This window comes from Paroedura picta, chromosome 1, assembly GCF_049243985.1.
Source record: "Paroedura picta isolate Pp20150507F chromosome 1, Ppicta_v3.0, whole genome shotgun sequence".
Classification (NCBI taxonomy): domain Eukaryota; kingdom Metazoa; phylum Chordata; class Lepidosauria; order Squamata; family Gekkonidae; genus Paroedura; species Paroedura picta.
In genome coordinates this window covers 57,972,564-57,987,767 of record NC_135369.1, presented here as the reverse complement: position 1 = coordinate 57,987,767, position 15,204 = coordinate 57,972,564, and the positions used below count along the sequence as shown (strand labels likewise).

The window sequence follows — 15,204 nt, the reverse complement described above, 5'->3', positions numbered from 1 at the left end:
TTTGTTAGAATTTTTTAAAAAATTGACAGACATTTTAAATCATCCTTAAGACTGTCACATATAGCAAACTAGGCTCAAAAATGAGCAGATATATGCAAAGGTCAATACCATTGCTTTTCTGCAGAGAGTTAAAGCAACAACTCAATTTAACTTGCTTCTATAACTTCCTTTTTGGTCTTTCCAGACCAGGCTTGCTAATTCCTTGGTGGGGAGAGGAGATCTCCACTGGGTTTGCTACTAGTTTACAGCAAGATGTCACTTGTGGGAAAATACAGAAGTGACAACAGAACACTTAAGAAACTGCCATAACTGTATGATTTTCCCCATTATTTCACCTAGATGTTATATCATGCTATCATGCTATCACTCCTGTCAGATGCTTACTGGCAGGCCTATGCCAGCCCACTGTAAATGCAGGAAAAAGTTAACATGTGGAGAGTCAAAGGCATTCTAAAATGCTGGCCTGGATCAAGGAATGGTGTTGTTACAAATGTCACAATGATTACAGTAAATATTTCATGAAAAAATCTATAAAATAGATTCTGTTAATACTGAGGGGTTTGATTCTTGTATTTGTATGAAAACCCCCAAATGTCTCTGTTTTACTGTTTATGATGTATCTTTAAAGAGGTAAAATTATTACGGAAAATTCTCAACACTTTTGTAGGCATTACAATACTTAGGAAAATTATATAGCAGTAGTCAATATAGATTATGTTTATCTCTTTGTCAAACAGATTAAAAGTGCAATGCTATAAATAAGTTACACCCTTCTAGATGCATTGACTTAAACTGACTTTTGAAGGTGTAACTCTGATTAGGAATGCACTGTAAGCAAAACTGGCTGAAAAATTCCCTTTTAACAAGTTTAGGCTCAGTATAAAGAATATGCCCATAATCACAGATCTCACACTATGTAGACATATTTCTTGCTACTATCCACAGTTAAGACCTTTTTCATAAGGCAACCAGTAGGTGGAGCAGACAACATAATTTATGACTTTGTAAGATAAGATAGGCATGGATTCGGCAAGTTTCTTTATAATTACAGGGATCACAAAGAAGGAATTTTCTTCAAACAAAAGAAGCTCAAATGAGTTAGGTGCTACTTGACTAGTTATTGAAACCACTGATAAACGAAGAACGTTGATTAAAAGCTCAATATTTCATAAGGATAAAGTTTTACAGCTTGTCATTTATTTCTCCAGGCATCATTTTCTAGAAACCTGAGTTTTAATCAAAATACAATTCCATTTCTATTTTTAACTTCTTTCCACTGTTAGGTTTATACCAGCATTAGGCATAGTGAGAAGGTAACAGATACAGATGCAATGAATGTACATTGTTTAAACTATACATACAAAAACTAAAATAATGTGCACAAAATTTTCATTAACCCTTTGCATCTTTAATCACAAGCCAGTGAATACGTTTCCTGTTTTTCAGTGGCATATGTGTATTATTGGAGCTTATTACTCTTAAATTGCCAAGTGAGGCAGCTTCACTGAATATCTTATATTTAGCACTGGATATTTTTTATATGTATATTTCCAGGTATACACTAGCATATGTTATAGTATGTTTCTCTATTTGTAGGTGGCTGCTGCAATCAAGAAGATGAAGTATGTTTAATTCTAAATTAACTTTAAACTATTTTGTCCTGCCTGAGGCCCATTTTGTAGTTTTAAAACAATATGAAGTCATTTTTCCCCAAAGAGAATATCTTCAACATATTCTTTCTAGAACTAGATGAATAATTCATTCTCAATAATATCCATTTACTAATTAGTCTTTCCTTCTGTTTCTTCACAAACAAACCCTGATTTTCCTAAATTTACAATTAAAATAACTAATTTCCACTAATTATTTCACTTTTCCATAATTAATTGCCAAGCAGCTTATGTAAACAATCTCTAACATTGCTTATTCATGACTGATACAGAATAGGACTTTTTTTTTTTGGTTGTATAGTCACATGGTTCTGTCTTTGATCTTGATTGGTAGAATAATACTCGTTAAGCAGAAATTGAGCACAAGACCAACTAAAGAATTCTAAGAAGCAAAACAAATGCACTTTTATGACAGAAATCATTTTGCTTGCATTTCTGATATGGATATACAACCAGACACTCATTAGAAGCAAACAAAGAATTATTTGCTCTGATGATCAGAAGTAGGGATTAAAAGGCGGAACACCTGTAATACTGAAGTTCTCTTCAACATTCAAACAAAGATCCTTGGAAGAATAAATAACCTACTCAGAACATATTCACAAGAAAATTGGGTAAGAATGCAGTCAACGTAAATTTGCTGATTCAGGGAGATTTATAGAAAGTTTTAACAGATAACTCACACAACCTATTCTAAAACGCAGCATGGAATTCCAATTCCAGCCCAAGCATTAGCTCAATTAAAATGGAAAAAATGAAACCCCTCCTTGGCTTAATAACTTGTTAGTTCCTGACAAGTGAGACAACACAACAATAAACCAGTCAAAATGAGTTTTTAAAGTGAGGTTATGCCCTTCGTGTTGTGTTATCACAGTGGCAGATCAAACTGCTGACTTGGTCTCTTTCTGCCAGCCGTACTGATGCAGCCTCTATGAAGCTGCTGTCACGCAGCAGTCATGGTACCTGCTCTCGCCTATAGAAATGCACTAAATTGAACTCGAAGTAGTGTCTTTGAGATATCTTTTCAACAAGTCATGTCCCATTCAGCCTGCTAGTTTATCTCTGTCAAGCTAGGGGCCCCAGTGGTTTGCATGAGCTGTCAGGAACAGGTACACCAACCTGCTGAGTGCTAAGGAGGTAATGCATCTTTCGGGCTTGGTAATCCTTTTTCTTCTCTTCTCTTTCAAGTGCTTGTTTCTCCTCTTCTCTCTCCTTCATCTCTGCAAACTCTTCCAGTCCTCTCCTGTATCAAAGAAAAGATGCTTATATTCATTTTAAAAACCCCTCTGTTTTTGCCTGACTTTCCTAGGGAATTAAATGCTGGCACTGATCATTGTTTTATAATAAGCAACACCAGACTCCCTTTAATGTTTAGAAATTCAAGGCAGTTGCAATAGCATTTGTTGAAATATAAAGATTAGCCACATTCTACCAATGTGCTACAATAAACCCATCTTTCTGTGCATTTCAACAATCCTTCCATACACTCCAGCAGCATATAGGTTATAGAAATACATATATCCTTGTGTCTCAATTATAAAATAGGTTAGCTTTCAAATTTGATAGAAATCAGTGAATCTGAGTTCATGAACTATAAGCAACTATAAGCAGGGAGCCCACAAGGACTTGTAAGGGGTACCTCATTTCTCCTGTGATAGTGAGACACTTGGTAATTGCTTCCAGGCCTGTCCCTAATGAGTCTTCCCCTCTAGGGAATGAGCAGGAATGAACTGGAAGAACAACATGATCCTGGAAAAGGACCTACACTCTCTTCTTGCACTTTATTGACAGAAACTAAGGCTGGCAATATTGTTGTGCTTGCCTGCTAATCTCCATAATAACCACGAGAACATGTTTTTCAAAAATACAGGCACTACTTTTTAAAAATAAATATATTTTTTTAGATTTCAAGTTTTTCTAGAGCTTTTCTTGGGTTTGTAGAAGATCTGTCTTGTCTGTTCCTGGCTCCATTATCCAGATCTAAATATCCACAGACAGCTCGGCATTGTGAACTCTTTTAATTTTTGATAAGGACTTAAAGCAGACAGAGCCAGTGTGATATAGTGGTTAACAGCAGCAATTTCTAATCTGGTGAGCCGCATTTGATTCTCTACTCCTTCATATATAGATCTTGGTCTCGTCACAGCCCTGATAGTGCTGTTCTGACTGAGAAGTCCTGTCACAGCTCTTTCAACCTCACCTATCTCACAGGGTGTCTGCTGTGGGGAAGTTCAAATGAATAGCTGAGTTGGTCTGAAGTAGCACAATAAAATCAGAGTCCAGACCAACAAAGATGTATTCAAGGCATGAGCTTTCGAGTGCAAGTCAGTCTTGTATTGCAAAAGTGCTTGTATTCAAAAGCTCATGCCTTGAATAAATCTTTGTTGGTCTTAAAGGTGCTACTGGACTCTGATTTTATTGTTGTGGGGACAGGAAGGGAAGGCGACCGTAAGCCACTATGAGACTCCTTTGGGCAGTGAAAAGCACTGTATAAAACCCAGCTTCTCCTCCTCTTTCTTCTAATTAAATTTCTAATGCTGGTAAATAATAACAAATTGAAACCAGGGTTTATATATAAATTTAATATATAAATATGATAACTGGGTTGGACCAATGATCTCTTCAATTCAATTCTGTTTACTGAGAGAAATCAGAAAGTTGGGGGTGTTACATGCAAGGAGATAGTCATTTTCTGCTCTTGGTTGGTCTTCGCAGTATTCCATCATTCTATATTGTTATTGTTATCACTATGTTAAGGTTATTACCACGTTATTACTACAAATGGAGTTAACTGTATCATTTCTTGTTTCATGTAAACCACCCTGAGCCTTCAGGGACGGTGGTATATAAATACAATAATAAAATAAATTAAATAAATAAACAAACTAGGAGTAGCTTTTGCAGTGAATGACAAACAATTCACATGTACTGAAATTAGGGTCATAGTTCAGTAGTAGATCATAGTTTATAGATCCTAGTTCAGTAAAGCCAGATTGCTGGGAGTGGCTGGTAATAAATATAATAATAATAATAATAATAATAATAATAATAATAATAATAATAATAATAATAATAATAATATAGTATAGTATAGTAGTAGTAGTCTCAGGTACCAGGATTTGGGGATGAGGTGATGAAAAATCTGTCCCAGAGATTCTGGAGAATCACTACCAGTTAGTGTAGATATAGACTAAATGGTTCAATAATCTCATTCAATATAAATAGTGCTGGGCTTGGCAGAGTAGAACAGGATGCCATCCCAATTCATTTCAGGCTAATTTAAAATAATATTTTATGATGCAAATAAAGTAATGGGTTACATCAATTTTGCAAAAGATCTGTTTGCTTCTATGGGTTTCAAGCTTCAGCTTTCTGATTAAGCTTTCTCTTCAAAATTCTGTTGCTTCAATTATTTTCTCTCCTACCTCCACAGCAGTTTCATGTCAAATCTGAATGACATTGCCTAGGATTTGTTCTACCTAGCCTTGCCTGGAGTTTTGAGGAGCTGGAAGAGGCAGACATTGCACAAGAAGGCCTCTGGAAAGATAACTTCATTTTCCTCCAAAACTCAAGAGCATTTAATAGGCTATGCTGGTTTAGGGGCTTCTGTTCAACATTTGTACACATAAAGCAGTGAGTGCTAACTATGACAATATATCTATAGCAAGGGTCATCAACCCCCGGTCTGCGGCCCGGTGCCAGGCCGCAAAAGCCACGGTACTGGGCCGCCAGCAGCCGCGCCTGCCTCCCCCCACCCGCAGCAAGAAGGTAGAGGCAAGCGCAGCCGCCGGCACGCCGGTGATGCAAATGCGCACGTGTGCAGTTGCCGCGCATGCGCGTTATCGCCACTTGGTGGCGAAAATGTGCATGCACGGCAACTGCGCGTGCACGTTTTCGCAGCACCTGGGCTGTTGGCTCTCCCCTCACCCCAGAGGCGGTCCCTGACCTGAGAAAGGTTGGGGACCGCTAATCTATAGGACCTGCAGTGACTTAAAACAGTTGTTAATATGTTGATCACATTAGAAAAAGAATACAACTTGGCATTCAATACTATGAGAACTATCACCTCTCCAATGCAAAATTCAGAACAAGATCATTTCACTTTTCACCACAAATGTTTACACCAGAAATTCTAGCCTTATTCACACGTTATAATAAACACACATACATTGTGCACCTGTACGTACACATCTTTTTGTAAAGAACAGCCAATGTACATTCAGTTTAGAATTTAAACTGGGGACTAGTACTGAATATAACATAGTGTCATATGTTCACAGAGATTCCGTCCCTATACTACAAAGAATGTTCAAACAATTAAAAACAAACAGTGCTTCAGAATTTTCCTGTCACTTGAATTACCTATGATTTTTCCTGTTAAATATTAATTTTAGCAACATTATTGAAACACATTAAAATATTTTAGATTGTTATTATACAGTATTATTGATAACAATGTATTACAATCTCCCTCCACCCTGCCCCATACACACAGAGTAGAAGTTAGCTTGATTAACATTTGTTGTTATTGGTATTAAGAAACAGCTAATTTAAATTAACCTTGTATGTGAAAGACATAAATTTTGTTCAGTGATGTATGTAGATTTAATAAATGTTAATTAGGTAAGTTCTGACCTTTTCCAGGGCATCTTACATAAAATATGGCATTAAAAGTAATTCAGTTCCTGTAGGGTAAATATTTATACTACCTCAACATACTCCATATCAATTAACTATTAGAGGGTATACTCCACATTCCGTCTAAGTTAGTAACAAAACTCTCATTAATTTTACCTGGTTAAATATCATATATAATTCAAACATACTAATGAATCACTGAAAAATAACGCATAGCAGGTATCTCTGAATTCACTCCCTTAGCAACTTAAGTGATTCACATATCTCTGTTGGTTCCTCTAAACCAGGTGAGCAACTTTTAAGAGTACAATCAGCTGCCATGGAATGGTGGGTCCAGAAAATACTCTTGTACCTATGGAACACCATCACAGAGTTGAAAGGGACTTCTGGGGTCATCTAAGCCAACCCTCTGCACAATGCAGGAACTCGCAACATCCTCAACCCTTTGGATACCAGCTAGTGGTTCTGATTCATTTATAAGATACGGTGTTAATCTAAACACCTTCCGAGTAGGCTCCTATCCAACATATCTGTTTTGCCCCCAACAACATTTAATCTAAATAAAATAGCTCTGTATTTATTAATTCAATTTTTAGTCCGCCACTCCCATGAGCAGCTTGTGATGGGTAGCAAATATCTTCCATAACCCCCCCCAATAAAACAACCCCTAAAAACTCCAGCAGTAACTGGTGGCTAAAAAACCCATAAAGACAATATCACACCACTGGGGAGGGGGGTAGTTAGGAGTGGCCATAGAATTAATTCTCCAAAGAAGTTATTTTCTCCAGGGGAACTGATATATTGTATGAAACTATTATTCTGGGAGATTTTCAGGCCTCCACCTGGAGATTGCCAACCTTATTGCTAAAGGAACAGACATGAGCAATAATTTCATTCACTTTTTGCTCTTTACTGGTACTACTTGTGTTGCATGTATTTCGACCATGTGGTTGTCCCTACACAGGCTATAACATCAACATGCCATGTTAATAACATCACAGCACTCTACTCCATTCACCCCCCCCTCATACACACACACATACATATACACACTTACACACTGAAGAGAAGGTGGGAGTTTTTTGACTGTTGGATTTTAATGTAAGGTTTTAATTAATTCTGTTTTATGGTTTTAATATATGTTGTAAGCTGCCCTGAATCCTCAGGAAAGGGTGGCATACAAAACTGAAAAATAAACAACTCCTGCAATGGTGTTACAGTGTTCAGAGGTGATATTGGAGGAAAGCAGAAGTAGTAGTTCACGGGATTCAACACAATGTATTTAATATTAACACAAAGGTGTTATACTACCTCTGTTCATACATTCCTAAAGTAATGTCACTGCGTTACATGTTATTACTATAAACTACAGCTAATGAACAATTGTCCCACATGACAGTATTTTCCCTAAACTACTGGTTTATATTGTACTAGATCTAAAGCCCATTTCACTCAGGAATGAAATAGGCGCTAGATTGCGTGGGAGCAGGGCCACCCCCCACCCGAGGCTCTCTCGAGCCTTCTCCCGGCTGGCGGAGCGGCTGCTCCGCCGGCCGGGAGAAGGCTTCCAGGCCCCCCCGTCCCCCGAGGCTCTCTCGATGCTTCTCCCGGCCGGTGGAGCAGCCTCGCCGCGTCTACGACGCGGCGAGGCCGCTCCACCGGCTGGGAGAAGGCTTCCAGGGCCACCCCCCCCAAGGCTCTCAGTGTGCTTCGCGGCTCCTGATTGGCCCCTCCGAGTTTTTTTCCCGGACAGGGCCCGCCCTAACTCCTCCCACAGTGCCCTTACTCCTTTATTCAGTCCGTGGCGCTCTGCGCCACGGGGCTGTTTAAAGATAATGATGATGATGATGATGAAGTTTTCATGTGGCGAATGAAATGATAAAGGCTATCATCAGATAGAATCACAGAACCATAGAGTTGGAAGGGGCCATACAGGCTATCTAGTCCAATCCCCTGCTCAACGCAGGATCAGACCAAAGCATCCTAAAGCATCCAAGAAAAGTGTGTATCCAACCTTTGCTTGAAGACTGCCAGTGAGGGGGAGCTCACCAACTCCTTAGGCAGTCTATTCCACTGCAGAACTACTCTGTCTGTGAATTTTTTTCCCCTGACATCTAGCCTATATCGTTGTAGTTTAAACCCATTACTGCGTGTCCTCTCCTCTGCAGCCAATGGAAACAGCATCCTGCCCTCCTCCAAGTGACAACCTTTCAAATACTTAAAGAGGGCTGTCATGTCCCCTCTCAACCTCCTTTTCTCCAGGCTGAACATTCCCAAGTCCCTCAACCTATCTTCATAGGGCTTGGTCCCTTGGCCCCAGATCATCTTCGTCGCTCTCCTCTGTACCCTTTCAATTTTATCGACGTCCTTCTTGAAGTGAGGCCTCCAGAACTGCACACAGTACTCCAGGTAAAATAGATAAAACCATCGGGGTTTCTATTCACCAGTTTTAGCTGTAAGACCTGATTCAAACATATCTTATCAATTTCATGGCATATTATTTAGATGAAATGGCTCCCAATGGAGTGATTTTAACTATGACACTGTCATTCATTCATACAGGGCTTCATACAAGGCTTACTACAACAAGTGTGGTTTGATATCAGATGGTGGCATGGGCAGATCCAGAGGGTACTCTCAGAGTTGCCCATAGGCTTACAGTTGAGGTTGTAATTGAACTACATGTTAGAAAGTATGAAAGTTGTTTATATAACTCCTAGTAATTTAACAGATACGGGATCAAGATTTTTGAGTGCATGAGTTACTGATGCTACTCATGGAAATAGTTTGTGTGAAAGAGATAAGGCCACTTTGCTTGCAAAAGGTTTCAAAGCCAAATCACACTGAAAAATGTGAGGATCATGGATTGCATTACATATTGGAGCCATTCAGAAATACCATGAGAACCACTGCAAGAGTGACAATCCATTTGAAGGCCATCACAATTCTACAAATGTTTGGTATTATAGTGGAACACAGATTTTTTAGAAAATGTAATGAGGTATGTTGTACCATAGACACACGACACTCTGCTCCAAAATCTGCATACTATGCACTTTTTTATTCCTTACAAAATAATGATGCATGACGTGTAGTAAAGTGTTAAAATGTTTAGTAAATCACATGTTTTCTTTCAAATGCACAAGGCAAAAGAAGAACAAAAAGAAAATAAATTAAAGATAGAAGATGTATTGTTCTGTTTCGATACCTAGGAAAAAAAATGTTGCCGTTTACTGTTAAAGGCTTCTAATACAATATTTCATACAAGGTTACTTATGAAACATACTGACGTTTAAAAATCACCATGCTATGCTTTTGCAGCAGTGTAATTTTTTCCAACATAAGATTAAATTGCAAAATAAATGAATTACTTAAAGTGGCATGGCCCCCATTTTGCCACACTTCTTTTGAAAATTGCTTATTAATATGAAAAAAGAAGTTGGAAAATAACCTGTTTTGCTTTATGCATATTGTTTGGAGGCATTCAAGCTGTAGACCTGGACTTGCTGAGCATTTCAGATTGTGTTGGCAAGCGGATACACTGACCTCTCTGACTTGCATCTCAAGGCTATTATTAATCGCTAAGTAACCTGGTAAAGCCAAACAAATTTGTTTCCATTGAAAGGATCTCTATCTGTGTCTGAGAATTTGTGCTGTACTACACAAACCTCATTAACTGTGTCCACTTTTGACAAAGAAGTAGGAGTTGGGAGAGAATGGTGACCTTTCTTTGTCCTTAAGGTGCAGATCTCAGAGCTCAAATGTGAGTAAATAAGCATTTTTACAGCAGACTATTAAACATAAATAAACATAATTGTCAGGATTCTTTTAAACGATTACATCACCGATGCAGACATAACAGGTAAATTGTTCCTGCAGATTCATATGGTCAGTCTCAGTATCATTGAAAGTAGCTAAAAATACTTATAAATACATGTTTACAAATTCATTTCCTCTGCTTTTCCCTTACAATAACAACAGATTGTCCAAAATGAACAAGTACAGATCATCACTGAATATCAATACAAATAAATATTTGCATTTAATTACAGATTTAATTATAATTATATCTGAAATAATTTTCCTTCCTCTACTAGCGCTGCCTACAATTATTTAGAATGGATGATTCAGTACCATAATTTGGGGAAATTAAATGCTATTTAGGTAATTTGTTGAAATGGGGTATACTGCAACCTATAATTTTACTATAAACTATTATTTCAACACAATCATTCTGTGTCAGCAACCCTTAATTTTTTCTTCATTAATTTTATATGTTATACTAGAAACCCTTTCTCCTTACATTGATTTCCACAGGTTTAAAACCTAATTTCTAATAGTTTATATTTGATTATTGCATTATATTATTACAGGTACATCTTAAGCAAAACTTTGTACTACTTCAATGCTAGATTGGGTATGAGTAGCACATCATCGACCTCCTTCCTCACCCCTCTTGTAGTGGGGGTTGGGTGGGGGGTATTCCTCCATGTTGAGGTTTTTTATGCCATTTAGTGGGGGTTTTAAGTGGGGTTTTTATAAGACTCTGTAACCCGCCACGAGCTGATTCAGAAGTGGTGGAGAATAAATATAATAAATAAACAAACTAACAAACAAAAAATAATTGACAGACACAGAAAAAGACAAGACGATGTATTCTGTTGAACCAAGAAGATGTATATGGCTATCTTATATAACTTTTGACTTAGTTTAGGAAGGACAATGAACCAGATTTAATGAATGACAACTACTACTATAATTTGTAAATAGAAATAGTTCTAATGGTTCTAATTTCACTTTGCTAACCAGTTCCAGAAAATGGGGCTGCTGTTTAGCCCTGTGGCATTTATTCTATGTCTCACAAAGATCCATCTTGTCTCCTGTGCTTTTTCATATCTACATGAAACCACTTGGAGATCATCTAAGGATTTTATGTTAAAGGGAGTTCCTAGTTTTTCACTCAGGTCCCTAGGATAGCCAACAGCCAAAATATTATACCGTGACAGGGTGTGACAGCCAGAATTCTTCAGTTAAGAAGACATCACATTACAAGAGTAGCTTAGTCACTAAATAAAATCAGAGGGAAAATCTTGCCTCTGAGGGAGGAAAGTAGAGGGTGCGGTCATACGATTCTTCTCTCCTATATGGCAGCTGATGTGCCCACTTCAGCCATTCCTCAAAAATTGTGATCTGGCCATGATCGTATGCTCTGATCACATATAGATTACATCAATGTAATGCACACAACTTGGAGCTACCTTTCAAAATGTCTGGAAACTTTAATTGGTCAAAAATGCAGTGGTGAGGCTATTGTTGGGGTCTGAATACAAGGATCATATCGTCCTGTACTAAAAGACCTGTACTGGATGTCTACCTGTTTTCAGGTCCCATTCTAAGGGCTCGTTCTTTCTTCTAAGTCCCTAAATTACCTGGGGAAAGCTTAATCTTCAGTCTGCAAGATGTTTCTCTTCGCAAGCACTGCTTTCTGTGCCCCTTCTCTGAATAGGTGAGATGGTGGTGACCAGAAACAAGGTGTTATCAGAAGTGAATCTTCAGTTTTAGATTTTCCTCCTCTTGAGGATCATCTGTCAACTATCATATTTTCCTTTAGGTGCCAAACCAGATGTTTAGCTGCAGGACTGTTCATTTTTAAAAGCAATTTTATGGTTTCATTCTAGCCTAAGGACTGTTTTATAAATATTCTTTTAGGCTACTGAGTGGTGTCTTATGCTGCCCCCCTTCCATGTTTGTGATATTGTTGTTATTTTGACAGCTGCCTTGTGTGAACTATCATGAGCAAATGTTTAGAGAAGTGGCATACAAATTTTTGAAATAAATAACTTAAGAGCTCATATTTATATATCAATTGTAATTATACTGGTCAGGCAAGGTAAAAATTAACTATAAAAATTTGTTATATAGCCTTTGAAATACCTTGGAAGACTATATTAGGTTTTCCTTTGAGCATGTACAGAGTATAAACTAAATTTATTTATTCCCTCACTGTAAATTTATTTACATTATGTATGTACGTATGTACATATTTATTTATTTATGTACCACCCTCCCTTTTGGCTCAGGGCAGTTTACATTATTACTCTCATATGTGGTAAAGTACAATGAGTATTCAATATGAAACATTTACCAGTGAACTTGTATCAAACAGTGTAATATAGTAACAGTACTTGATAACAGCAACAACAAAGTGTGGTATAATAGTATTCAATAACAACAGTTTGGTCAGTCTGGACCGTGGTCCCGTTTTCATTTAGCGCAGATTATGGGGCTTCTGGTATGGCCTTGAAGGTAATTACCAGAAACTTAAGCCTGATCCGGTAGCGAACTGGCAGCCAGTGCAGCTGTTGGAGTGCAGGCCGAATATGGGTCCTCCAAGGTGTCCCCGTAAGGACCCTGGCTGCCACATTCTGCACCAGTTTGAATGTCTGGGTCAGGGATAAGGGTAGGCCTGCACAGAGCGAGTCGTAGAAATCCAGCCTAGAGGTGACCATTGCCTGGATCACTGTGGCTAGCTAGGGAGCAAGTAGCGTGGCTTGATATAGATGGAAGAACACCAACTGAGCTGCTTTTGTGATCTGTTCTTCCATGGAGAGGGAGGAGTTGAAGATCATGCCCAGGTTCCTGGCTGAGCATGCTACTGACAGTTTCACTCCAAACAAGTTGGGCAGTTGCGCTTCCTTGCTTGGCCCTTTCCTACCGAACCAAAGGACCTCCATCTTTGCAGGATTAAACTTCAGATGGCTTTCCTTGAGCCAGCTTGTCACCGCTTCCAGACATCTGGCTAATGAGTCTGGGGGTGAGACAGGATGGCTGTCCATCATAAGGAAAAGCTGGGTGCCATCGGTATATTGATATAGGCTGAGGTGTCAAGTAATTAAAGCTATAGGCACTCAAACACTAATAACTTCAAAACATTATCTTCAAACTGGCTCACATACACACGGAGGCAGGAAAAATCAATCTGCATAAGATAAGAAAAGATATCTGAACAAATGCAGGGTAAGCACCATCTTACTCTAAAAGTAGCATGCAGAGCCATTTGCTCAGTAGATTCTAACTGGTTATGGTGTTTACTATCGAATAAAAACAAAGTTCACATTGTTACTACTATGTTATGTTCAGCTAGTTTTCATCTTCAGTGCTATATTTTTTGGTCCCATTTCATACAATATTCAAACCGGGTGCTTGTTTGCATTATGCTGCTCCTTCCCTTCTACCCAAGTCACAGAACACACTGTTTGAACTGGTTCACGTCATGAGTATTTAAACTCAGGCAACAATTAAGAAGTGGGTGAAACAAGCACACTTCACTGCACCTGAGGACAGACTAATTTTAACATGCAATCCTGAAAGTTTTTCCATTCACTCTTATCTAATTCCCCTCCTTACTCAGGTCCCCATCACACCTGCCTTTTGCACATACAGGTTCTATGATCCCCATCAGAGCCTAGCACAGAAGCTGGTTGGATCCTGTTCTCTCTTCCTCCCCTGCTCCCACTTTTGGGACAGAAGAACAAAATACATTATTTCACCGTGAATTAAGATATTGATATCTCTTCCCACTCTGAGGGTCTTTGTCAGACTAACTAAAAACCCAATAAACCTCTGAAGTTACTTTATAATATTGCCTTTTATTAAAAAAAAACACTTGAAATAACATTTCTAACCCCAAAAGATACAGATCTCCAGCCAAGGATAATGGAAATTATTTTGAAAAACTAAGGTAATAGATTTAATGTGCCCCAATAAGGCTAAGTCAATATGGGACATCAGTCTTGCCAGGTGAAAATGGCAATTCCCTTCCCCTTTGTAATTGCTTTAAAAGACTCTCTAACCAGTATATAAGGGATAACTGGGCTATATATGAATCTGTTTGAAGAAGTCATGCTTCCTTCTTGTATCACATACTGTGTACATGCAGAGAATTTGCCTTGTTTGGTGTTCTGGGATAAAAGAAATAAGTACCGCTGTCAATGAATAAATTCTGCACTTACCTTTTTGAGGGAAGGAAAAAGCCACACAAATTTCTAGACTTACATAGGGAAATAAATATACACATGTCTGACTGTGATCCCAAATGCCTCCCCAACAGAGAAGATCTCATAAAATTTGAAAGTTGGAAAACCAGTAGAATCTTTTTAATAATAAACTGCCACAATAATTTAACTCCTTTCACTTGTTAAATGAATTTGTATTTTAGAAGTAATGCACTTAGGAATACTTGTCATGATGTTTCAGCTAAAATGACATGCAACCAATGTCTTGGGCAGTGATTTTTTAAACTTTTGTTTAGGTATTATAATAAAGCTCATTCATATGCCAAGATAACATTATTATTCTGAGTTTTCATTATGCAGTATATGGTGACATTGGTTACAGACATGAGATGCAAATTTGGTTGACAGTGCTCCTTCTGTTTCAGGAAAGGTTAAAATACATACATGATATTATTTCTAGACCTGGTAAAGATATATAAATGATTATTGTATATTATGATAGTAACTAAGGGCAAGGCCCGTTGTATCCAGGAATACAAGAGGCACTAGAGGGTGGGTGTGGGAAAAGTAAGTGGAGTGGTGTCAAGTCTGAAAGGACATGTGGCTGCAGGGGTGTGTTGTGTGGGTTGTGGTGGCATGTCCGGGAATGGGGGTATGTGAGTGAAAAGATGTGCTGCAAGGATGTGTACTCCTCAGGCTTAGTAGAGTGTGGAAGAGGACTGACCCTTGGGAAGCGTGGCATGGCTGTTGTGTGCGTCGATCACAGGAGGATCTCATGGTAGACACCATTCTTTGTCACAATATGGTAGATTGTGGGAAGAGCATTCCCTGCTCTGGTCCAGGGGCGACATGGACCCTGAGGTCTGTAAAACTTCTGACTC

The 15,204-nt window shown here is 38.4% G+C and overlaps 1 protein-coding gene across 1 annotated transcript in view; it reads right to left on the bottom strand.

Annotated features, from left to right (window-relative positions):
• The window catches only part of SPATA17 (spermatogenesis associated 17), a 114,153-nt gene that overhangs the window by 64,566 nt on the left and 34,383 nt on the right, over positions 1-15,204 (bottom strand). The window contains 1 exon segment of the mRNA XM_077339602.1: positions 2,790-2,913. Coding sequence (XP_077195717.1) covers positions 2,790-2,913 — 124 coding nt within the window.